Here is a 24,231-nt window from a genome sequence, read left to right as displayed (position 1 = left end):
GGCTCCTGTGGTTGCATCCTACAGTTTTACAGACAGACACAAACGGGTGGATTAGTCAGACTGTACTTTTACAGCCGATGGACCACAGCTCTGTGATATCCATGGAGTTAAAGTGGGAAATATAGAACATGGAAAACACAGGTCTAAAGAATCAAGAAGTTTGAGAGATTTTGTTCTTATCCAGGAATTCAACCCATAATCCATTACCAATTAATATTTAATCTGCGAGTAAGATTAATAAAATAATCATATTTGTGATGATGCACCTGTGGAAACCAACCTTTCATCATCTGAACATGTCGTCTGATGTAAAACTATACGATTATGGGAGGAATTGGACAAGGAACGGTGGATCTCTCGCTATCATTCAGATTTCCACCCTGGTTCTTCTTTAGTCTTCACATTTCACACTCACTTCACAGGCGACCTCTACCTTCCTTCTCTGACCACCGCACGAACATCTCCTTCATCCGACAGATCTTCTGGCAAACAAAGGATTCTCTCGGTGTCGTTCACGTGGGGCCCCCGAGGATGCAGGCGTCATTAGTGAGTAGCTGGAGGACGAAGTCTATCAGAGATACTGGATAATTACTTTCACAACATGAGGGGATGAGGGAGTAGACGGAGGAACAAAGAGAAGGAGAAGATACTTTTCTCTGACCATGAGTCACATCACCTCATCAGCAGCCATGACCTGACACTAACAGTTCCCATTGAGTCATTTAAAAATGTAATTTATTGATTAAATATTTGGTAAAGGTGCATCAACAGTTTACATGTGTAAATTAGTTGGATGATGACAGAGAGCAGCATGGGATTGTGAGATACAGCTCACTTCTTCATTAAGTGACTCGTTCAAAAAAACGAATCGTTTGGGTGAACGAACTGAACCGAGAGCAGGAAACACTGTACTGTGCAAACTTGGTTTTAGGGTTAGAATTGGTGTTTGGATTCGGGTCAAGGTTGAGATTAGGTATTTAGTTGAGATTTTGGGAGCAAATCCATCGAGGGTCGCACGTTAACTGGAGTCATGTTCCTAGACAATAAAGTTAAAGTGAGTGGAAACCCTAATAGTGTGGTAGGAAACCAACTTTTATTTAAAAAGAAACATAAATATACCTACAGGAATTAGAGATGAAAGAACAGAGAGCCTACACTTGAAGAAATTGCATAATTCAGAAAATGCTTCCAATCAAAAGTACAAAAAAAATGAAGAAAGAAAAGAAACCCTAAAAATAAAAATAACGTTAAAATGGATGAATGTGTGGAAAGGTAACTTGAACTTGCCACCCACTTCAAAACATTTTTTTTTTAAAAGAACCTGAATCATGTACAGTAATTAATGTTTATCGTGGCTTTGAGTTGCAACACCAATAAAGACCTCATCGCTTCAGATATCGTGTCCCCAACTCAAACGTTCTCCCCCTCAGCAAACACGAAAAGATAAAACACTTTAATTTACATTAACATTCACACACCAAGCATTAATCTGCGGAGAAAATGTTAATGCTCTAATTCAAGAGGATTCGGAGTAAGATCTCAACGCCAAAAAAAAGGCTCACAATCGCATATGTTGTAAGACTAGATCTGATTAATTACCGGGGAGATGAAGCAGAAGCTACTTACATCAACATCAGTGGCAGGAAAAATGGTGGCGATGATGATCGGAGTTAAAAAAAACTAAAAACATTTGTTTAAATTTCTCGAGTCCAGACTTTCATGGGTCAGTTAACAGTCCAGCCAATACTGTAAGATTGCACACGAGGAAACAGTGCAATACAGACACGTCCTTAAAGAACCCCCCCCACACACACACACACAGAAGGGACCGACCAAAAAGGAAGCAGGTGTGGAAAGTTTCAGGTTTATCCTTAATGTGCACCCAGTCAGTCTGTCTGTCTGTCTGTCTGTCTGTCTGTGTCAGTCTCTCTCTGTGGCTTTCCATCATTCGGGAGACAGAGGATGATTTGTGTTGACGTGTGTGTGTGTGTGTGTGTGTGTGTCTCAGGAGATGGTGGAGAACTCTTTGAGCAGGATGTCCTGACTCATGGTGTTCAAAGAGACGTTCTTCCTCACGTTCAGACTGATGGAGCGGACCTGGGGACACACAGACAGACAGAGAGTTATTACAGGTCCAGTGATGAGAGGCTGAGATGATTAATTCCGTTCATGTCACTATAACCTCACCACAACCACCTGGAGATATACAAACACATACAAGACCACAATATGTCATCAGGGATAAAAATAAAAGAAACCATCACACTCACACCTATGGTCAATTTAGGGTGTCCAATTTACCTAATCCCCATATTGCATGTTTTTGGACTGTGGGAGGAAGCCGGAGAACCCGGAGAAAACACACACACACACACACACGGGGAGAACATGCAAACTCCATGCAGAAAGGCCCTTAAATGGGAAAGTAATTTACAAAAAAATGACACCATGTTCTACTGAAGAAGAGCTGGAACTAGTAATTGGGACCATTAACTCCTCAGCAAAAATGTTTTCTGATGCTGTAAATTAAGTGAGAAATAGGCTAATTTTCCCCCACAGACTTCCATTCAAATTGAATTATTTTCCCCCCCCAACTACTGTAGTCGCCCCCTGGTGGCTATTCAACAAGTTGTCCTTTAGCCAGCAAAACAAAAGACTATGTCCTTGTATCTAGTTGGAGATGTTCTTTCACTTTTGTTCTCTTTCTGTTGCTGACTCAAGGGGGAAAAAAAGAGAAAGACCCAGTTCCACTCGAACCCTGGTCTTTCACACCAAGAAAATGATGTGAGAGACAGTGAAGATTCTGTTAGAGCAATGCTCTTACCTAAAGCTCATATAAAAGGCTAATTTAAAGGCAACAAATACCAAATTATTTTTATTTTATTTTACACTCCATATAAACGTAATAATGGGTAGTACATTTTATTTCTGCCAATAAACCCTCCTATATGTACCACACTGGATCTGGACGTAGTTCTGCAATGAGTAGTAACAACAAACACCAAGTTTGTCAGCAGACGAGCTTTAGCGTAAATGAATGGGAGATATTTTGAGATATTATAAGTTTCCATGTGGTTCTGTTTAGTTCAGTACGGCCACTCCCAGGTCCCTTTTGCCTGGGTACCCAAAGTCCACGTATAGACCACAATAAGACTCTCTACACCCACAATGCCTTGCTGCTCATCTTACCAGCTCCTTAAAGAACGCGGCCTCTTTGGGCTGCTCCGCATATCTCTCAAACTGGTCCAGACCATCCTGTAGTTTGAGGGTCAGCGTGTCGTAGTTTGTACGCACCACCTCTAACACCTGGAGACGGAGAGAAGATAAGGAAAAAAAATTACGAGTGCTACATTGTTCCCCAACTGCTGTGGTTCATGCATCGCACACGATGAAACCAAACTACCGAAGTAACATTTGTGTTTAGTATTTCATGTGGAGGGCTGGAATAATGTAGCATCACATCTGGCACCTTCCCGTCCCTCAGTCGGTGCACGACACGCTTGCCTAAGGTAAAGTGAGCTGAGATCAGACGTAATTATGCAGATCCTTCTCCACACTTGCTCCCTGCCACTCCACCAGTCAGTGGCGAAACATCCCTTAAGCAGAGCTTTCATTATTTTATTAATGACGCTGCTACACTCCACACAGCATGAAGCACTCAGGGACATGCATGAACCACAATCTTATCATCAAGCTCACTGTGCGCGGGCACACACTCACACACACGCAGCTTTTAACCACAGAAACATACTTCATTTACACGTCCGCCTTATACACAACTCATACTGTACATATTCTCCTTTGGCCCCGGCAGTGAACCGTTTGTGCAGCTGAATCATCATTTTCAAATTTATCAAGAGCGGGTCAAGTGCGGGAAAACATTCTTCTTCCTCGGATTTGTCTCTAATAAATCTACAGCTGGGGCTGGTGTTTATATTCAACCTCTAATGGTACACTGATGAATAATTCATTCTCCCCATACGCTTCTTTCCCTCCCTCTCTGAAAAGCTGAGGGGTGGACGTGTGAGCGATGAAGACGTGGTTAGAAGCAGAGGAGTTTTGACTGTTTTCTTTCTGCATCACTTCGCCGATGGGGTTATGTGCACACAGTTCATGTTTCTCTTTGACACAATCTTGTGTTTTTATTGTATACTGTTTGGGTGGAAGACAGACAAATGACGACTGTCTTAATGCAGGTCGTCCATCTTCTGGTGTCACTGTTAGGGAATGAAGACACGGCAATTGAAATTGATTCTTTTTTTCTGTTTTATAAATACATATAATTTTTTAATTCTTGATCCGAGTCACGTGAATAATGACTTCTACATCTGTACCTCCTGCTTACACCAATCACACTGACGTGTTATGGAAAACCCTCACAAGGAAGATCAGTGGTTTGATAAAGAAAAGGGAGGTTTGCTGTGTTTGAAGTCATTCCACCATCACTGGTGAAATTTGTTTTATTTTTACTACTCCACAAGAAAATGCCTGCCAGAATAATTTTAGCTTTTGAATAATTTCAACATACTGATGAGTGCGAAAATGAACTTAAACATGGTTTACATTTGATGATGATGAATGTGGAAGCAGCTGATGAGCTCGATCAAAACTCCCCTCACAGTTCTAAAAAATTAAAGCTTTTCTTGCTCTAGAAGAACAAAATTCAGTGGGAACCTCAAGTGGGCATTGACTATTTTTTTAAAAGCCCCTTGGAGCCAGAAAATGAAAAGCTTTTGCAAATTGTGTGCAAACGTTGGACTTTTCTTTGGTCAGGACAGGGGACACAAAGGAATGAGTCTGACTCATCTGTGTCCCTCGTTCTCTTTAAACTTCACTCATTTTAGATTTTCTTTCCCGTTGTCATTGCTTTTGTGAACGTTATTGTAGCTGCTCTAGATATTTTGCCGTTCTATAAATAAAACATGATGAGATGGAAGGTCCTGCAGTCACACTAACGATCAAATTTAATGTTTTCATTTTTGGTTCTCTGGTTATATAGTATTTACATTCTGCTTTGCAGTGTGTTAACAATCCCTGTTCACAATCACTGCTCTCACTTCAATAAAATATGGAATAATTAAGATCAGTGTATATAAAGGAGTAGCACCACTTTAGTTGTAACACCACCACTGTGGTGTTACAACTAAATCTGCTGACAATATTCAAATTATAATAGCTCCACAAGTGCTGCAACAACTCTTAAAGAACACAGCTGGAGCGTACATAGCCACTTTATCAAATTAGTTAATATCACGGGTAGAAAAATCGTATAAAACCAGTGACAGCTCACTGCCACTGACACCAAAGCTAACTTCTGCCTTCCGCTCTTTGTTGTGAATAAATCTAGCAGATAAAAGTGGAGAGGTAATTGGGGAGTATAATGACCAAATCCATCACTCTCTTATCACCTTGTTTAAAAAAAGGACTCCTGGCCATTTTCCTCTCCTCTCTGATTTGACATAAATGATAAAAAAAAAGGATTTTAAATGGAGCTTGCAGCACTCATATCAGTTCAGTTCAGCTCTCAGTCCAGACTCATGTTTTCTCACTAATGATGTAGAAAATAACTAAGCATTTCAAAAGCTGTCCAGATGCCTAATGACTCAGTCTGCACTTTGTTTTGTAGAGGGTCTCCTACTGTGTGGGGGAGAAAAAAAAATTTCATTATTTCTAAGTGGCTGCCGAAACGAGGAAGAAAAGCAACATTTACTGTGCTCAAAATATCCAGCACAAAAACTTATGATCAAAATAAATCGTTCCATTTTGGGTATTGGTTGGAAAGTATGGTAAGTGGTTTGTGTAGTGTTTGTTTAGTTGAAATGTACAAGCTGTTGTTGCCTCAAATCATTCATCTCTGTCACAATGCTTTCAATGGACACTGGACTGAAAAACAGTGGCAGGGTTTGTGATGCTGCTCTCTGCTCACGATCAGCAGTCCTGTCGCTAAATACACCAGACTCCTCCATTAAATATTGAGATTTTAGACCCTGGTAGCTGTTGGAGATTAACCCACGTTTTTAGGATTTTTAAGTCTTTTTAACTGATCTACAGTTTGGCATTGTTCGGCTTGATTCTTGTGTCAGACGTCTCTTCCTGTGACGGCACTCTGACCAATCAGTGGCCGGCAGTTTGATGACGTCAGTCACTGGGACCTGCTCAGCTATCTTGGAACCTCGCCAGAGTACTTAAAAAAGAACCTGGTACCAGGTACTATGCTAGTGGAAACACAACTTAGCTGAGACGAGACGAGGCGAGGTGGTGGAAACACGCCAATAGACTGTAAATACTTAGAAATACTTAGAAAATGATGTGAAACATGTATGCAGTTTTAAAATAAGTGGCTCTCTTAAAACTGGAGTGGAAGCCTAATTGATGTAAACACAGGTAAAAACTTGTGTTTTTCCGACTATTACACATCTGCTGTGAACCAGGTTTATTCAAGACATGTTTGAGCATTACAAACATATGCTGTATGAGTTAAACTCAGACAGTTTTGCTTGTATATAAACCAACCAACTTTCACACACCCTTTCAATCCAAATGCCTTTGATCAAAGACATAAGAACAACGCTGCTGGTGCCGAGACTTTTGCAAAGCATTGCATGTAAATGAAATTTCTAAACCGTTGGAGTTTCTAAATCTGAGAGTTGGAGGAGTTGTTGTATCTACCTGTTCCTCTGACAGCTGTGAGATGTGGTTCACGGCAGCATACGACTCAATCTTGGGGTTGAAATGGTTGATGATGGCCCTAAAGGAACAAAAACAGGAGCCCTTTACAATTGACATGTACCTCAAAAGTCAACACGTTAACATTGCACAATAAGTTAGATACTTATTTTTATGCACAAACAAGATCCACACAATCAAAATGTGAAGGTCAGCAAAGGCCAGATCTTTGACACGCATTGTTTCAAACTGGACCAGTTACAGACTGCCTGTTTAACACCAACACTCATTTCCATACTGTGTGAGCACACCAGGGAGTTTCAGATGTAAATTCAAAATCTTCCCCAGCATGTGCATTCATTTCAAACAAATAAACAGCTTTACAGGACAAATACAAGTTGATGCAATAAACACAGCTGTGAAATGAAATTGCTTATTTTATACTGAGTGAGAGAGTGTAATCTATCAGATAAATTATAGGGACAAAATGCAGCAAAATCCCCATAAGGGTAATTCTGCTGTCATTTCCATGTGGGAAATCAGCATATGGAGACCAGAAGTGATGGCAGTGAAATGAAAATGCTCCCTTCATTTGAGTTAATTTCAACTCAGTCTCACTGGGTTCTTTATACCTCTTTGCTTTAACTCGTTTATTTATCTGCTCATTTTTCTTTCAGCCTCCTATCACCGAGTCTTCCCTCAACCACTCCTGACTGCCTATCTAAGCAGTGGAGTCTACACCATCACCAGAGCAGCTAAGTGGCTGAATCCGTGGGGAGCATAAGCGCTCGTTCTGCCCTCGGGTGCCTCCGAGCCAGGGTGACCTCAGAGGATCATCTCATCAGGGAAGAACGAGGTGGACAGACAGATTACTGGAATGGAAAATGTCGGAGAAGTATGCTATGTGTGTGCGGAGGCTGGTTGAGGTGATAAAAGGTTTGAAAATGATAAAAATAGACCAGCTTAGGGGACAAAAATAGAGAGAAAAGGGTAGGGACGTACAACCAGAATTATAGTTCCCAAGACTTAACCCCCTGACTTCTACATTCCTCAGTCACATTTGGTTTTCCATTCCATTACATATTGTTGTTTTTTCCTTGCCGTGTGTGTGTACTTGCATTTGTTACCTCTTTTCTGGTATAAACACTGACCTTGTCAGGACCAGTAGTCCTCCTAGTGTGTCTCCACCAAGTGGAACGATTCAGATTTTTTTTAGGAATAGTTCCAAAATAACCTGATTTCAGCACTCACAGAGTAATGGAATGGTGACAGAAAAGTGTCACTCCCTTGCACAAAGCTTGACGTCAGACAAATCAAGCAAAAAATAAACAAGCCGCTGGATTTCCTCCGTTGTTGTCTGTTGTGTCGTGCTCATTGTTGTCGCACTTGTACAACGTCACACTTCGAATCTCGCCAGCACGGCCATCGGGGCACCTCACACACCCCACCTACCAAGTAAAGGTACTATTCTCAGTCGAAAAACCAAGCCTGACCGAGGGCTTTTCCTTTCCAAACCATACCGCACTGTACCAAACCGAACTGTACCATGATGGAAACAAGACTCTGGAGACTGAAACCTGGTCCTAATGAGGTAGAACCTCATTTCTGAGGAACTGGTTAAGATTAGGGCTAAATCTGCACAATATTTTGATCTAATCTCATAGTGTACTGTAAAACAATTACTTCAACATTACTTAAGTGTAATATGAAATAGTTTCCATAAAACTTAAATAATTAACGTAATTTTTGAGATTGACAATTTTGTATGTATGTATTATACAGTGAATATAAAACTGACTTAAAAAACATGATTGAAATCAAATCACAACTACAACACCTGTCAGTACCTGTGTGTGTGTGTGTGTGTGTGTGTGTGTGTGTGTGTTTCCGTGCATGTTTACCGAACATTGATGAGGGCATGTGTGACTTTGCTGGCTGGCTCCTTCCATTGGCCTGTGTTGGTTGATACCCTCAGAACTAGAAGGAGGAGGATAACAGACAGACTCAGATGAACGTGCAGCCTCTTGTGAACATTTCTTTTCACCTCTTAGGTTTAAGGCTGCAACAAAATGCTCTGACCCATCCATACGTACCCATACAGTAGAGGTTGTCAAAGACCTGGTGCATTCGTACGATTTCATAGTACAGCTCGTCGTAGCTGTTGGACGTGGGCAGGAACGTGTCGCCATATGTTATGAACATATTAAATAGGTTCACTACCTGTGAAAGGAGGCACGCTTTAAGTCTAAATATGCAAACAACATTCAGGTCAAAAGGTGCAACATGGGAAAAGAGTTTTGTGGATAAACTACAACAATCTGTCACAACATTTGACATGTAACTGGTTTCAATTGTGTGGTTTGTTTTGAAAGAGTTAATTTGGAAAATACTGTGATTTAAACAAATTATGTTTGGCTTATTTCATGGCTTCATAGATTAAGGGACACATTAAAACTCATTTCCAGTTCTCATGCTGTGGTTGATTAGTGTAAGTTCATGCTGTGCAACAGGTTTGTTTTTTTCTCCTCCTCAGTTCAAACTAATCAAGAAATAAAGAAAAGAAAAACTACAGCTGGGCTACAAGCGATGCCAGTAAATCTTTACTTTTCTTCTCACTGGAAAAAAATACACATCTCTGTCAGTGCATTTACATGAAACTAGAAAAAAAACAAGTTATCGTGTTAGTCACACAAAACCCGGACCTTTAAAATACATGTAAACATGTTAGTTTGACTGAACTTTCACTAAATCAATCCGCGACAGTTCCCGCCCCTGGTTTAAAACCAGAAATAATAGAATAAACCCTGTACAAAGAAGTAAAAGACAACCCGTCCAATTGAAGCTACAACCATAGCTCAACTAATGTGTGCACTGAAACGTACTGTGTGAGAAAGTTATCTGCCTTATGGACTGTACTCTCTCAGGCTCCAGGGTTCAGTGTGTGTGTGTGTGTGTATGTGTGAGTGTGGTGTTTCTCACCAGTAAGGCCAAATGAAAGATGTTGTGCTTGGCCAGCAGTGTAGTCTCATTTGACAGCAGGAACTTCAGCAGGTTGATGAGAGCTGTGCAGAGGAAGATATGCTCACATTAATGAAATAATCTGGAGTGCTGAGAGTCGTCTACCGCAGACATATGGCAGCAGTCTGCTTTCCTCTGTGTGTATCTCTATTAGGGTAGATAATGGAAACACAGGAGGAGGGAAACCTTTCAACACCAAATCAAGTTCTTTCACAGATTTTATTGAGAAAACCAAAGGACCAAATTGTGCTTGTACAAAAAAAAAAGCCCTTTACAAGCTCCAGCATGAGCTGGCATAACAACACACTCAAGATAAACTCTATTATTTCCTTAATTTAGCTCGTTTTTTTTCTCTCTAGTCTTATTTCATGGTACACTATTATCACCATGAGGAGAGGTTTGGTGTTACTCAGGGAATTAAGCAGATTATTGGTCTGATTAGAGAACTCAATTTCCTAGTGAGATGCTGCAATGGGGCCATAACAACCTGAAATGATATCCTCCTGTGCGTTGACCAGGCTGAAAACAAGGCCACTGCCATGCATTGTACCTTTTTATAGAGCCTCGTTATCCACTCTCAATGATGCAATACGTTACCACAATAACAGGCCCAATGACTTCAAGATGAAATGGGTTTTGCTTGGTAACAGGTTACTGTCAATGAACTCTTAAATAAAGATCCTAAATCCTTAAAAAGATAAATAAGCATAATTTAAAACCTAATTTAATAATTACAATCATTTTATTAAAAATTAAGGGAAAATTATTATTGTTTATGCACTTCTCATTACTATAACTCCTAGAACGTTTGTGTACACAAAATAAAAACACTTGTACTCCAAAAACAGGCAGAAACTTGAAAACTAAAAGTCCAGCACTAACAAAAAAAAATTGTACATATGTAAAATAGTTCAAAGTTCAAATTGTAAATGTGAAATTGTTTGTTTATGTCATTGTAGAGTTCCTATTTTGGAACAAACTTGAAAAATCCAAGTCCATTTTCTGTCTTTTATTGCTTTAAACTGTCAAAACACACAGTAATATTGAAGAACTGCAAGATATTGAAAGTTGAAGTTATCTTGGAAAAGGGGCAGAAGCACTCACTCATTTAACATTTTTTGACAATTCTACAGCCATAAAATGAAAATAAATCCAGGCGGCCTGTCATAAGAGGGTTAATATAATAATTGGTACTCATTGTGCTGGAGGCACCTAAATCCATTACCTACAACAAGGAGGTTATGTTTTCAGTACTATGTTATGTTGCTATGTCTGTTTGTTCTTTATGATGGATAGTAGGTTTAGGCCTCAATTAAAGGGGTTGATACAGGCTTTTTCCACTTACACTAAAATGATGTGATGTTTGAGAATTTTACGTAAAGTTTACGTAAAGGTACAAATGATGTGAGCTATCATTACCTGACCACAACTCCCTCCAAGTGTAGTGCAATCGGATTCGGCATTTCTTCTGGTAGCATAGCAGTTTGTGGATGATCTGCACGCAGCGTCTGCACACAAAAAAAGAGCACATTAAATTGTGGTTAACAACGCATATGTGTATATGAGACTAATAACAGTAATGTGAATGTGAATGCATGTGTGTGTGTAATGTGCTCTCACAAGTATAAGTCCATTGGAAAGTCCTTCATCATATGTGTGACAATGAACTCCACCATCAGGTCTAAAGGCAACAGAGAAAGAAGAAGAATTGTGAATAATGTGTGTAAAGTGGTACAGAAAAGCTAACAAATCATCAAGCAGGACTCTTTCTGGGGAATAAACATTAGTGAAAATATCATTTAATCTGGAAAATATCTTGCAAATAATATCATAGTTTCAAACTGGGTAATGACATAGATACACAACGCTGATCAGCCAGTTCCAGTGCACGTTAAACGACCATCATAAATGTTCCTCATACCTAGTACAGCACACACCAGCGGCCGTGAAGGGATGTTCTTGTCCACTCCCTTTTTTCGGTGTCTCATTGGCTGGAAAAACATACAGGACATCCATTATTAACTTTATAAAAAAAGCACAAGGTGCACTTACTGGAAACCTTATAGAGCTTTCTGTCACATCCTGTAGCCTTCATCAGTCAATTTCCCTCCGTCATAAAGATTGTGCTGTTGTTGTCATGTTGTTGTCAGAATTTGAAACAATTAATAGCAAATTACAACAGCAGCAACCTAAATCCAATAGCAACTTATGTCAGGAAAAATCCTAATTGGATAGTTTAGATCTCATTCAGCCCAATTACAAACTAAAGGTGACTAAGCACCAATAATGCAGCCAGCATCTCTTTATCATCATCATCATCATCATCGTCGTCATTCATGACTGAAATACAACAACCATTCAACAACAATCTCCATGACAACCAAGGAAAAAACACAAACAGCTCAAGATGTTTAGCTTGAAAGCTCCAACTGTTCACCAGAAGGTGGACCTTGTGTACTGTATGTGTGTAAGGATTCATTCATTCAGAATATTGCACACAAATGATGGACCAGTGTATCCGAGCTTTGACAGTATGTTTGTCATAGTGGTAATTATGGGGTTTTTTTTTGTTTCTTTTTTTAAAGTACCACAGCTGAAAGTACCTGCAAAAGTTTTATAATTCACTTTCCCTCTTTCAATCCCAGCAATAAACTCACCATTCTGTGGAGATTGACTCTGAAATTCATATTGTCATCATGAAGAAAGGCATCAGCATACTGGTCCTGTTTCACACACACACACACACACACACACACACAGGTGGATTAGGAACAAATACTTGAGTTGAAGATTCAGGCAGAAGTCACAAGATTGTTGGTGGATGTGGAAAGATAAGCTGCTCGTACCTCTGCTATGCAGGTGAGGATAATTAGGCACAGTCTGGCACTGTTGAGTCGATGCTCATCTGAAAACACAAACATCAGAGTCTTAGAAGAGACAGAAAAACTGAAACGTAATTAAAGTTCTTTTTGCGCAATAATTACAGAGGCGGAAAGAGTAGAAATTTGACATTACAGAAATGGATCATCTATAACAGGAGGATGAAGAATTCTAAGAGTGTCAAGACATGTAGAGGAAGAGAACATGGAGGCTGCCATTTACCTTTAGTGTCCTGCATTACAATGGAGGCATACTTGAGGAAGGTGATGAGAAGGTTGCTGGTCTGCAGATTGGGATCCAGAGGCAGTTCTGGGTTGTTCATCACTACACAGCAGATAGACATACAAAATTACTTTAAATTAAAATAATCACTGCAATTTAAAGTCTTGCCAATATTCTTTCTAAAACTTACAGGGAAAAAAGGACATACTGTACAGTACATAAAAAAACCCAGACTGTATTTATGACTTTAAACGAAACCCTGTGTCACAGGGGAGTCACAAGCAATTATTCCATAAATGATTATGTTCTCAAAACCTGAGCTTGAGCCCAAATTTATTAAAAACAAAAATTGGTAAACAAAAATAAAGTATGAAAGTATGTCTTTGTTCTGCTACTGTAGTGTTGTCTAGACAAGAACTTCCATCCTTTTAAAAAGGATCTCCCTGCACAACGTAGACCCTTATTTGTTTCCTTCTCTGTCAGATCACAAGATTTCACTGTCAAGAAACACACCATCACATGGGGCAAAGCAGCGGAAAGAAAAGGATAATTTTCTTGTGATGCACATGTGCACATGTGCAACATGTGATGCAGGCCCGTGTGTGTGCGATGTGCGCGACAAAACCGGTCAAGTGCTGAATGTCCAATGACACGGCGTAATGCATGCTGCATGTGGGACATTCGTCTGTATTTAAAGCTGCAGGTTAATATTTTATTTAGGAAACGGCTCTGGAGTTCAAAGCAATAGAGAGAGGGAGAGCTAGCCAGAGATAGAAGCATGTACACTTTGGTCAGTTATAGCATGAGAGCTGGCGCTGACCACCTGCTGCATTTAGTTTCAAGAGAGATAAGAAATTTATTAAGATAGTGAAATAATCTTTTTAGGAAACTAAAATAATCTAATGTAAAATATAATAAATGCATATAATCACACAAGTGTGTTTTCAGCATATCGGCAACTAATTCCTTTTAGATAATCTTTAGAACTAGTGAATATTTAAAGAGATTCCTGTGCACATGCACACATGTCTAATGCCGGGATCAGACTACACAATATTTTTGTCTTTCACGATGGACACCATGTCAGATTCTATCACAGTGGCACGGATTCTTGCCATGTCTTGTTCGGGGGACTGGCAACACTGGGCCAATCATTGTTCAAGACACAGTTAAAAGGTCAAAGAGGCAGGGGTTAATGTTACCAAAGCTCAACAGCGCGTTTCTTTGGTATCACTATTTTATTTCAACGGCAGCAGCAGCTTCCCTCTTCCTCTTCTCTATGTTTATGTGTATATGTTACGCCATGTCAGCGCACACTGTTATCCTATTGGTCAACATCCAAGGTTAGGTGTAGATGTCAGACTAGGCAGGAAAACAGAAATAACGACGCCAAAGCTCTGTTCTTCAATTACGTTACAGTAAATGTCTGTTAATCATTCCCTACGTTCATAATCAGGTCACATTTTGGCCTGAATTTGTGTAGTCTGATCGCGGCATAAGAGTTCCTGCTCGAGGCCGCAGTAAATGAGAGTTAGGGCAGTCATCAAAAATGTATGCTCCCTTTTAAGACCACAAAAGGACAAAGATGCAAACATCGTCGTTGCCAAAAGGTTTAGAGAGCCACAGCACTTTTTTTCACCCTGTATGTAGATAGTTCCATTTAGTTTATGAGGAGGTGACCTAAAGCATTTGTAAACACAGCACTGATGAGTTTAAAGCTCTCCTACAAAGAAAAATAAATAGACAAAAAAGGATAAAAAGAAATGTTTTTGTCTACACGCAACTACATTTGTGATCCCAAGTGACAATTTTGAATTTTGACACAGTCCTGTCTTGTGATCTAGTTTCACCTGTTCCTTTCAGGAACCTATTGGGGATGTTACAGACAATAAATCTGTTGGAATTAAAATGTACAGTATAAACATGTATGGCTTACTGTCTAGAGAGGGTGGGGTTGTGCCAAGTGGTGTTGTAGGTGTTGTTGGAGTAGGGGTGGTGGGGGTGGTTGGGATGTCAATCTCAGGGTGGCTCTGTTAAAAGGAGAAAAACACACATTTTATAAAAAAAAGGGAATAAATGTCCCTTGTTATTGGGGCAGCAACTGACAATTTTTTTCATAATCGATTAATCTATCAATTATTATCTTGATTAATCTCTTTTCAAATGTCTTTTGTCCACAAACCAAAATGATTCAGGTTTTAATGATTTATTTGTTTTATGGAGCAAGAAATGTCAGAAAACTTGTTTTATTAGTAAAAACAAAAACAAACAAACTGATTAAGCGATTATCACAATACTTGACTGACAGGCCGACTATTTCTGGGTAAGTTATCAGCCAAAGATTTAGAGATGTTCTACAGTCAGTCTACACAGTTTTCAGCTGTGCTAATCTTTGGTCCCCTCACGATGCTTAAGTTTAAATGCCTTTTTCATTTTTGGCCATGTTAAATCCCTCAGGACTACTAAAAGACAATGTCAATATTGGATTTTTTTTAATTGTTCAAGGTCCAAGTTAGTGACAACAACCAGAAGTAAAGGGGCTGGCTTATATTTTAGAGGAAGTTATTTTACGCACTAAAAAAAAGCACCTTGTCACACAAAGGAAGACAGAGAAAAAGGAGACTTAAAAGAGGAGTTTACTATTTAGAGGTAAAGCTGTGACAGAATTATACATTATTTCATATTGTTTTGTCATTTAATTCATTGTGTTTTAATAACAGTATTAACTCCCCTGCTGACATTCAGAATCTACTGATGAAAAAAAAACACGTAAAATAATTGGATCCACCAACATCACCAACCAGCATCTCTGAAAAATGTAAAGAAGAGGTAAAGTGTGTCTCCTCTTTATCTGATTCCAGTTCACATTGAGAAAAGCAGAGGAAGAGAAAACTTCTTTTGCCAACTTTCCAAAGGCCCAGAATAGGAGAAAGGGAAAACCAAAAACCATGCTGCAGGTTATAATTATTATTATTTTTTATTTTTATTAAAAAGAGCTTATGTTTTGGAAATATTTGGATTTTAACCCTACTGTAGGAATTGGAATATGCAGACCTCTAAGCAAAGAATACATTCTCACTGGTCAACCGGCTCCTTTGCAACAGCCTCTTCTGGGTAACAATGCAGGTTTAATAAAGGTGATGAAAATTTAGTTCAAAAGGGCTTTGTTCACATTTGAAATAACACAACATTCTAAATAAATAGCATAAATAATATTTACCTGTGCTAATACAGTGATGAAGTTACGGTTAAGGTGCACAGCTTCATAGAGTGCCAGCAGAATCGCCTCGTTTGTCCTTCAGATAAAGGAGAAGCAGGTGATTAAAGTGTTTTTCCATCAGAAAGTCAAATCCTCACATGACATAAGACTGAAAGATCAAGTCAACAGGTCTGGTGTTCACTTCTGTGTCTCTGTTTGCAGGTGACGTTGATTTTCTGTTCATTAAATGCAGCATAATGTGTACACTTACTATTAAATAACTTACATAATTTCATATGCATTCAATGTAATTGTGTATATAAAAAATAACCTGAAACTTAAACATGAAATGAAACAACAAAAAGCCTGAAACTGATGTTTGATGATACTAGAAGACATTTGTGCCTGGTGGTGTACCAGAGTGGCAAAAAAATCACCCACTAAAATCTGAACTGCTGTTTCAAACCTCAGGATTTGCATAGATTTGTCCGGGACCAGGTTGAGGTTTTGCAAATGTAAGTTCACAGACCTCACATGCAACCAGGCCCCTATTACGGTAACACCTGCTTTCAATCACACTGGTGTCCACTCGGGTTTTATCATCTATTTTCCTCTAAACGAGAACGTAAATTACTACCGACATGTTCAACTGAAGAAACTAGTGATTGAGACTTTCCTCCACAGGAAAATGTTTTCTGGGGTTATAAATCAAGTGAGAAGTGGGTTCATTTTCTCATTGAGTTCTATTCAAACAGATTGTTGTTTTGCAACCAGTGCATTAACCACTGTGGCATAAAGCTGGAATAAACTGAATTTTCTATTAGATCATCTCACCAGACGATGCGATTACAGCAAGAACAAAAAACACTTACTGCACAGAGAGTTTCTCATCAGCATCTGCTATAAACATGCTGCCCACCTATGAACAAAACAAAAACTGAGTTATCAGTGGAAAAACAACAAAGGGCCCCAATACAGGGCATCCTATCAAACTCCTATAGGATTATAAGATCTTACCATACTGGTTAGGGTAGAGAAAAACCCACCCTGGTTCTCCTCCTCTTTATCTTTGTACTGCCTATGAGCCACAGAAACAAAGACAAGAGACATGAAGTGGAAAGTTATGACAAAGTGAAGAGAAAAGGGGCAACAAAACGGCAGAGGCAGAGTGTACAGAGATGTACACTGTCACTTAAAGCACAGCACTTGTAACCTTACTCACATTCATTTTCTCAACATCCCCGTCTCCTGTCTGCAATTTATTATTGACGGGGCATTCAGTTTATACACAAAACAATGAACTGCATACAGCCACCATCCATCACTTTGACGCGTCTGTCTACACAGACAGACCGACAGACAAGTCCTTCCTCATAAACAGCATTTAACTTTCCAAATCTTGCTTCATCCAAAAACCATTACTGACTGCCAAAGAAAACTGTCAGATATAAAAAGCTAAACGAATAAAGAGCCTGTTTTTTTTTTCCAGAAGAATGGAAACAGAACATGTGCGGGAGACATCAAACCAAACTGCTGACGCCAGTGGCCTCAGCACACTGTGCAGTGGATCATTTAAAAAACAAAACAAAAACAAAAAAACAGATTTGGATTTCACCTGTTATACTCAGTCAGAGCTTGGTTAACGACCATTCCCATTCCCTGGAAGAGAAAACATCCAGAGTTTCAATCAAACCTTTGACGATGCTTATATTAGACTGACTATTTATTATTCTGCTGGTAAGAAGACACCGTAAGGAACAACATACTCACATCTAGTGTTGGCTCGTCATCAATAATGGACAGCTTCACAATGTATGGATTCACGGACTGTCAAAGAAATCAGAAATTCACATCAGGTGAATAATTTGACACAAATTAGTGACGTTAATGTCACTCGTTTTCTAAAGGGCCTGATCTGACGTCACAAATTGATACATGCAAACAATACAGCTACATCTTTGAGACCGTCTATCTCTGTTAGTTTGAATTTAGCATTGTTTTCGATTACCAATCGATTACAAAATGAATCACCAACTATTTTGATATGTGATTTAACAGTTTGAGTGTATTTCACAATTAAAACAAGTTACTCTGATTGCTCAACTTCTTAAAACGACTCAAGATATAGTAGAAACGTTAGTTGCAGCACTATGCATTTTACTACTTTTTGTCATATTGTTGCCAAGTTTGCTGGGTGTATTCAAAAATGTCATCATCTAATCCATTTTCTACTCACTCACACTGTAACTATTATCCTTCCAGGAGAAAAACAGACAGCGAGTTTATTTCTTTGTCTGTGTTCTTTTATATGCAGTGCAAAATAAGGACATGTCCATATTTCACCTACACAAATATTCTGTTGATGTTATCATTAATTAATGTTTTTTCTCAGCTGGGACTGGCTCCGCCCATGCCCCCACAACACTCAGCGGTACAGCTAATGGATGGGTGGAGTGTCATAAAGCTTCGTCTGTGGTTAAAATCTTATCAACATGGGCAAATTAACGACTCTATTTTTTTTACCTCATTTTCCCCTGGGCATGGTGCAACACTGAAGTGAAAAAGCCTCCCAGAGAGGACACACCACAAGTGAACAACCAGAAAGACACAACTTCTATTATATTCCCTGCTGGTGAGACATAACAGCAGCTCTCACAGCGAGATTACAATCACAGCACAAAAGGAAGAGAATGGAGATAAATAGGGCACATTTTGTGGACCTTTTTGAGCTCATGAGCCTGTATATATATCAAGTGTTACCAAGTTAGCATGTACATAATACACACCTCATATTTCCTGTAGTTGACCAATAAAGCCAGAAGCACCACAGCATCATAACCATGCTGCCCTCTACTGGATACATCTGCCAGAATCTGAGGAAGGAACAGACAGAGAGATAAAGTTATAATTGTTTTTTTTTGTATTAATAAAATACATTAGAAAATGGAAAGACAGTCTTTCCATGGTCACTCACTTGTAGTATGGCTTCAAAGATGCTGTTGATCATCACATATTCCAGTATTGTGTTCTGACTAATGTTGTCTGTTACCTGTGAACACATTTTATGATGTTTTGCTTTAAAAAGGACAAGAAAGACTCCCCAAACTCTATCGATCATGTTAAAACTCATGTGATATGTTGATGTGTGTCTTGTCTCACCGTCACCAGACACAGCAGCAGTTTGAGACAAAGGCTCTTCAGGCTTTCTGAGCCATCGCCACAAAGAAGGCTGTCCAGTCTCTCCATCAGGTCCTGCAGGAGACAGACAATGAATACTATCTCATAGTATTGACTACTTTCCACCCCTCTTTGAAGTTATTTTCCACACATACCTTCATCCTTTGTTCAGCTTTATCAAAACCCATGAGCATGTTGATGATGTCAAATCCAGATGCCGACTTGTTCTTTTGATGAACCCCACGGAAAAGTGCACACAGTGTCTGGAGGAGTTACAAGAGCACAGTTCAAGTTCAACACACAAGAAGAGAAATAAGTTCCAATTAGACAAAATTAGTAAAGGTCCATTTGACTACAGTTATGGTCCTAAAGAGCTCCGGATGTCACATAACTTGGTCCCTATGAACTGCCATGTTGGCAGCCTAAGGTGTGGCAAAAAATGAATGGGACCGGTGCTGGATTTATGTGTTGTCCAGTGTAAACAGCGCAGTGGACATCATGCCAGAGGGTGTTACCTTGGTTGTGTGCTGTCGGCTACCGGAGCTCTATTGTCATCATAAAGATGTGATTGGAACACAGCTGAAAATCTAGGCTGCTGTCTGGAGCTGTAATTACCTGCACGGCATTGACCACTTTGATCTGGTGCTCCTCACCCAGAGCCTGAACACAGTGGTGAAACAGGGAGTTGATGTTGTCTTGAATTCGCTGGACTTCTTCCCCATCTACACACTCCAGTTTAGACTCAAGATACTCCAGGTTCACCTGGACCATGAAAGAAGGACAGCAAAAATGATGGTAGATGTCGAACAATGCGGAACGTTCATCGGTTTAATTTTTCCTGCTCACGTAGAGATAATGCTTAACTGTCAGTAATTACATGGTCGGTAGATAATAGATTTTTTTAATGAAAATTAACCTGATTCCTGTGCATGATATAGCCACACCATAATTGCGCACACTACCCCCAGAGAGTTTCTGTCCTGTCAACACAGTAATTTTCTCTTTGTTGTACCTTCATAAGAAACAGCTCATCCCAGAAGCGTGGGTTGTTTTTGGCTGGGTCCTCTTTCTAAAAACAGCACAGACAAGACAGTGTTAACAACTGAACATAAATACATTTTCATTAAACTTTCAACACTGACTTTCTCTAACTGTGATACTCACTGCAAATATCTCATCATACATCAGTACCACCTTCTCTTTCAAGGGTTTTTTAGAGGACGACGTCCTCCTAAGAAGCCCAGCCTTCTTCTCCACCTGAGACATGACTGGGTCTGAAAACAACACAGAGAGGAATGTAAGTGATTCCCATGTAGACATTGGAGCTGTATGGAAAACAGAAAATTGTCTATTTAAAGGTTAAGCCCAGTCTATGTTTTCTAAATCATATCAAAATACCAAAATCAGCAATGCGATAGTCCGCCAACACTGTCTGATTTCCCCCTGCTATCTGTACATCTCACCTCAAGCCCAATCATTTCAGAGGACACAAATATTTTGGACAAAAACATGAACACTAGCAAAGGCTACTCAATCAGGAATAAATATTGTATTTGACCAAAATTGTTCAGTCATGAATCTGCTGAAAAATTACTTGGTCGGGGAGGAAGAAGGATACTTAAAAACAGAATTATTGCTTGTGCAGACAATTATGAAGGAATGAATCAGTTTGGTGCAAGGCTGTGGTTTTGTTCTTGGATTTTGTTCAAATATATAGACATAACATCTATGCACTGCAACACACTTTTAGGTAAAACATGTAATTTCCCTGTGCAGTGTTTGAGATGTTCTATTCAGAAAGATGTTAACAGCCACAATTAACTGCATTTAATTTCCTAAATAAGCAACTAAATATTATCCAAATATCAAATTGCATTAATTACAAATACAGACTTGGGCCATATCACCCAGCCATAGGAAACATTACTCTAAGACACAGAGACATAACCTATGCAGACAACAAATCAGCTCATTGTTGTTTTTGGTGGCAGTTTCTCTGTTTTGCTTGCTCCAGGAGCAGAGGGCCAGCTCACATAAAGTGAGAATAATTGGATGTTTTCATTCACTCTCGAGCCCCTGTCTCCATTACACATAGACTGATGCTCCTTTCATGAAAATAGAAATCCTATCTATTTACTATCAAACTAAATGACAGCTGTCACAATTGCAGACGAACATCTTTATTGACTATGTGACTAATTTCACTCAGACTCCACAATGAAACAGGGCCTCACTCACTCACACAATAAAAACGTATTAATACAAATACATATGCCACAGATATACAGAGAATAGGGAATAAAACAAATCAATAATGAAATCAACAATAGTAAACATGTACATAGTCCAAGCATGCAGTTTGTGCAAATACATTGACTTCATTCACTCAGCATTACTGGTCAATAGGACTTCCATATCTAGGTTACTGTGCAGCGGTTTGGGGCAATAAGTATATCAGTACAATACACACGCTACTCATAGTGCAAAAGAAAGCAATAAGGATAATTCATAAGGCAGGTCACAGAGATCACACAACCTCAATGTTTTACAGTCAAAGTTACTAAAACTCAAAGATCTCCTAGACTTACAGTGGGCTATAATGTTATTTAAAGCAACAACAAAAAGCAATCTAAATTTGTTCACTCACTGTAAGGGAAGGGGGTTATAATTTGTTTTTGTATATATGTTCAAAAACATCATAGTATAGGGATTAGAGTTTTTCATTATCACCAGGCGTATCATTCACCAGCTATACTCCTTAAACTATAGCTGCTAATACTTAAAGGAGAAGGGGTGGGATTAAATAAAATGTACTTCTCCCCACCCCCTGTACATGAAATCATTCAGTTGTTTTCTTTTTCTCAGATTGTCGGTGATTATCCACTTTTGTAGCGCTCTCTCTCTCGGTCTCTCTCTGTCTGTCTGTCTCTCTCTATATATATACACATATATATACATATAAATATACACATACATATACATACATTGTAAATAACCTACTATTACCATTAGCACATATGAAGGTAATGGTAAATAATGACGATACACGAATATGAATATGATGGCACATAAACTGCGAGCTAGCTCACGTGAGCTAACTGAGCCACTGCTACACTCGTTGAGTGGATTTAAAAGCTAAAGGACAAACAACAGGTTAAAGTGGACGTGGACAGTGTGTGTCGTCCAGTCCACACTCGCTCAGCATGTGCGTTGTTGATTAGCAGTTCGTTCTCCAAACGTAAATTCACGGAAATAATGTTCAGTGAGTGTCACACTGCTAAAGCTAACGCTGTCTTGTGCTAACACCTAAGGCACTGGTACAGGCTGATTGGCCGTGTGACATCTGGGTGCGGTTATTAATAACATTACTGGGTTCAATTGTTCAGACAGGTCTCAGTTTTAGATTAATACAGATTGTTTTTTCTTACCTCAACTGAAGTTTTAAAACCTATGAGTCCTGTGACAGCGCTAGCATCTGCTAGCATAGCATACTGCTGCCTGTAGTCTCCTGTTGGTCTTCCTGGTCCTAACACCCCACAGATTACACTGTCAATAAACTGCTTAGGAGCACAAGCTAACTACTACAGTGAATAATTAAGCAGAGGTGGAAAGAGGACTGAAATACTCAAGTAAACGTACTGGTCTAAAAATGTATGCAAGTTAAAGTAAAAAAGTAGCTTGTTTAAAATGTACTCAGCGTAAAAGTGATTTAGTCACTTTTTACTCAGGAATGCTCAGGGGTACCCCAGGGACTCAAACCGGCAAACCCTCCAGTTACAATCCAAGTTCCCAAATACAATGTCTTTCTTTTTTGGATTGCTGCTATAAACGCAGACAGTGAGTATTAGAATAGACAATGAAAAATCGATTCTACTTTTGAATGAACAAATATTTCCCATATTATTTAGACTGTTGAAATTATAGACCACATATAAATAACTGGCTACAACATAAATGTATTATTTCCTTACAGGAAGGAAGTTTGGACCATGATAGATGTATTTCTAATGTCTTATGATCTTCAAATTTAAAATGATAAGTGAGACCTTCAGCAACAATTCCAGGTCCCGGCATCGCGAGTGAATATGCATTTCCTCTGTAATCTGTGGAGGTTTTTGTGAAGTGCTGTGTCTGTATCATTATGGAGACTCAAGTGATTAGACCGTTTGTGCGTCATGCAGTAAACAGTCTCGACATTAACACGAGGGTTTTTGAAATCCTGTCAAGTGGATGTTTGACAGCAGCAGGGGCCCCAAAGCAAAATGTTGAGTACTTTGTATTCCCATTAATGGTCGGCGACTGAAGACAGGCTGATTCTGGCAGAATGGAATTGGGACTTCAAAAAAAAATATGTAGTAATAAACCATCTGTGGTATTCTGAGAAGAGGGTGCATCTGCTCTTTTTACTCCAAATGTAGATGAACCCAGCAGGACAGAATTGGGTGTAAAAAAATGTTTTGTCTCTGCAACACATGGCGACTTGTTGATGATTTAAAATAATCAACAATAGATTCATGTTTGAGCTGCACCACTTCACATATGCACACAACAGTTACCCAAACTATGTTCCGTAAATCAAAATAACACAGACTTAATCTCAATTCAAATACTAATGGCAATCTGGTACAAAATCATTCGACTATCTATGGCAGACTCACTTCTCTTCACTTCCATGACATTGTGCATTTGAAGCACCTGTTGGACACGTCCATGTTCTGACCTTGTGTGCTCTTTGATAAATTAACTTTTTATCACTGACAAGGGGGAAATATTTCTGGCAAAGACGACGTGGAGCAGCCTCGCATTTCCTAAATAAATGAGACGAGCTCTGCTCTTTAAAGTGTCATTAGACAGGGAGGTGGATGAAGTGACAGAGGGGTAAATGAAAATCTGAATATAATGAGAGACGAGGAACAATAGAAGAAAAGCAAATTATACGGAGTTATAACCTAGCTGTTGGTACATACGCACAGTCAAAACATTCACAGGTTGAGTTTTATTTGAAATTCTCTGTGGAAACTTGGAAAAGTTTGCATTTGGCTCTTAATAGCTTCAATCTAAACGTGTTA

The 24,231-nt window shown here is 39.2% G+C and overlaps 1 protein-coding gene across 1 annotated transcript; it reads right to left on the bottom strand.

The window, feature by feature from the left end:
- Positions 1-1,071: 1,071 nt before the first annotated feature.
- On the bottom strand, positions 1,072-22,713 carry armh3 (armadillo like helical domain containing 3). Its single transcript, XM_058641500.1, has 26 exons — positions 22,591-22,713; positions 20,327-20,436; positions 20,175-20,231; positions 19,778-19,924; positions 19,318-19,425; positions 19,145-19,237; positions 18,960-19,034; positions 18,772-18,858; positions 17,756-17,812; positions 17,601-17,644; positions 17,003-17,063; positions 16,858-16,904; positions 16,007-16,082; positions 14,723-14,816; positions 12,787-12,888; positions 12,531-12,589; positions 12,342-12,407; positions 11,606-11,675; positions 11,305-11,365; positions 11,104-11,192; positions 9,646-9,728; positions 8,760-8,886; positions 8,568-8,643; positions 6,670-6,748; positions 3,190-3,306; positions 1,072-2,097 (listed from the first exon to the last, which is right to left on the bottom strand). The coding sequence occupies exons 2-26, from the start codon at positions 20,426-20,428 to the stop codon at positions 2,005-2,007; spliced, it is 2,070 nt and encodes a 689-aa protein (XP_058497483.1). The 5' UTR covers positions 20,429-20,436; positions 22,591-22,713; the 3' UTR covers positions 1,072-2,004.
- Between the last annotated feature and the right edge of the window lie 1,518 nt (positions 22,714-24,231).

The sequence above is a fragment of the Solea solea genome, chromosome 10, assembly GCF_958295425.1.
Source record: "Solea solea chromosome 10, fSolSol10.1, whole genome shotgun sequence".
Classification (NCBI taxonomy): domain Eukaryota; kingdom Metazoa; phylum Chordata; class Actinopteri; order Pleuronectiformes; family Soleidae; genus Solea; species Solea solea.
The sequence above is the reverse complement of the archived record's forward strand: the minus strand, read 5'-3'. Positions and strand labels throughout refer to the sequence as shown.

Bases quoted from the DNA above. Each gene is read 5' to 3' on its own strand.
- armh3 (XM_058641500.1), bottom strand. From the start codon at position 20,428: ATGTCTCAGGTGGAGAAGAAGGCTGGGCTTCTTAGGAGGACGTCGTCC. The intron at 3,307-6,669 runs GTAGATACAACA...CTCCGTCTCCAG, and splicing joins CACAGCTGTCAGAGGAACAG to GTGTTAGAGGTGGTGCGTAC. The intron at 2,098-3,189 runs GTAAGATGAGCA...GTGTGTCCCCAG, and splicing joins CCGCGTTCTTTAAGGAGCTG to GTCCGCTCCATCAGTCTGAA.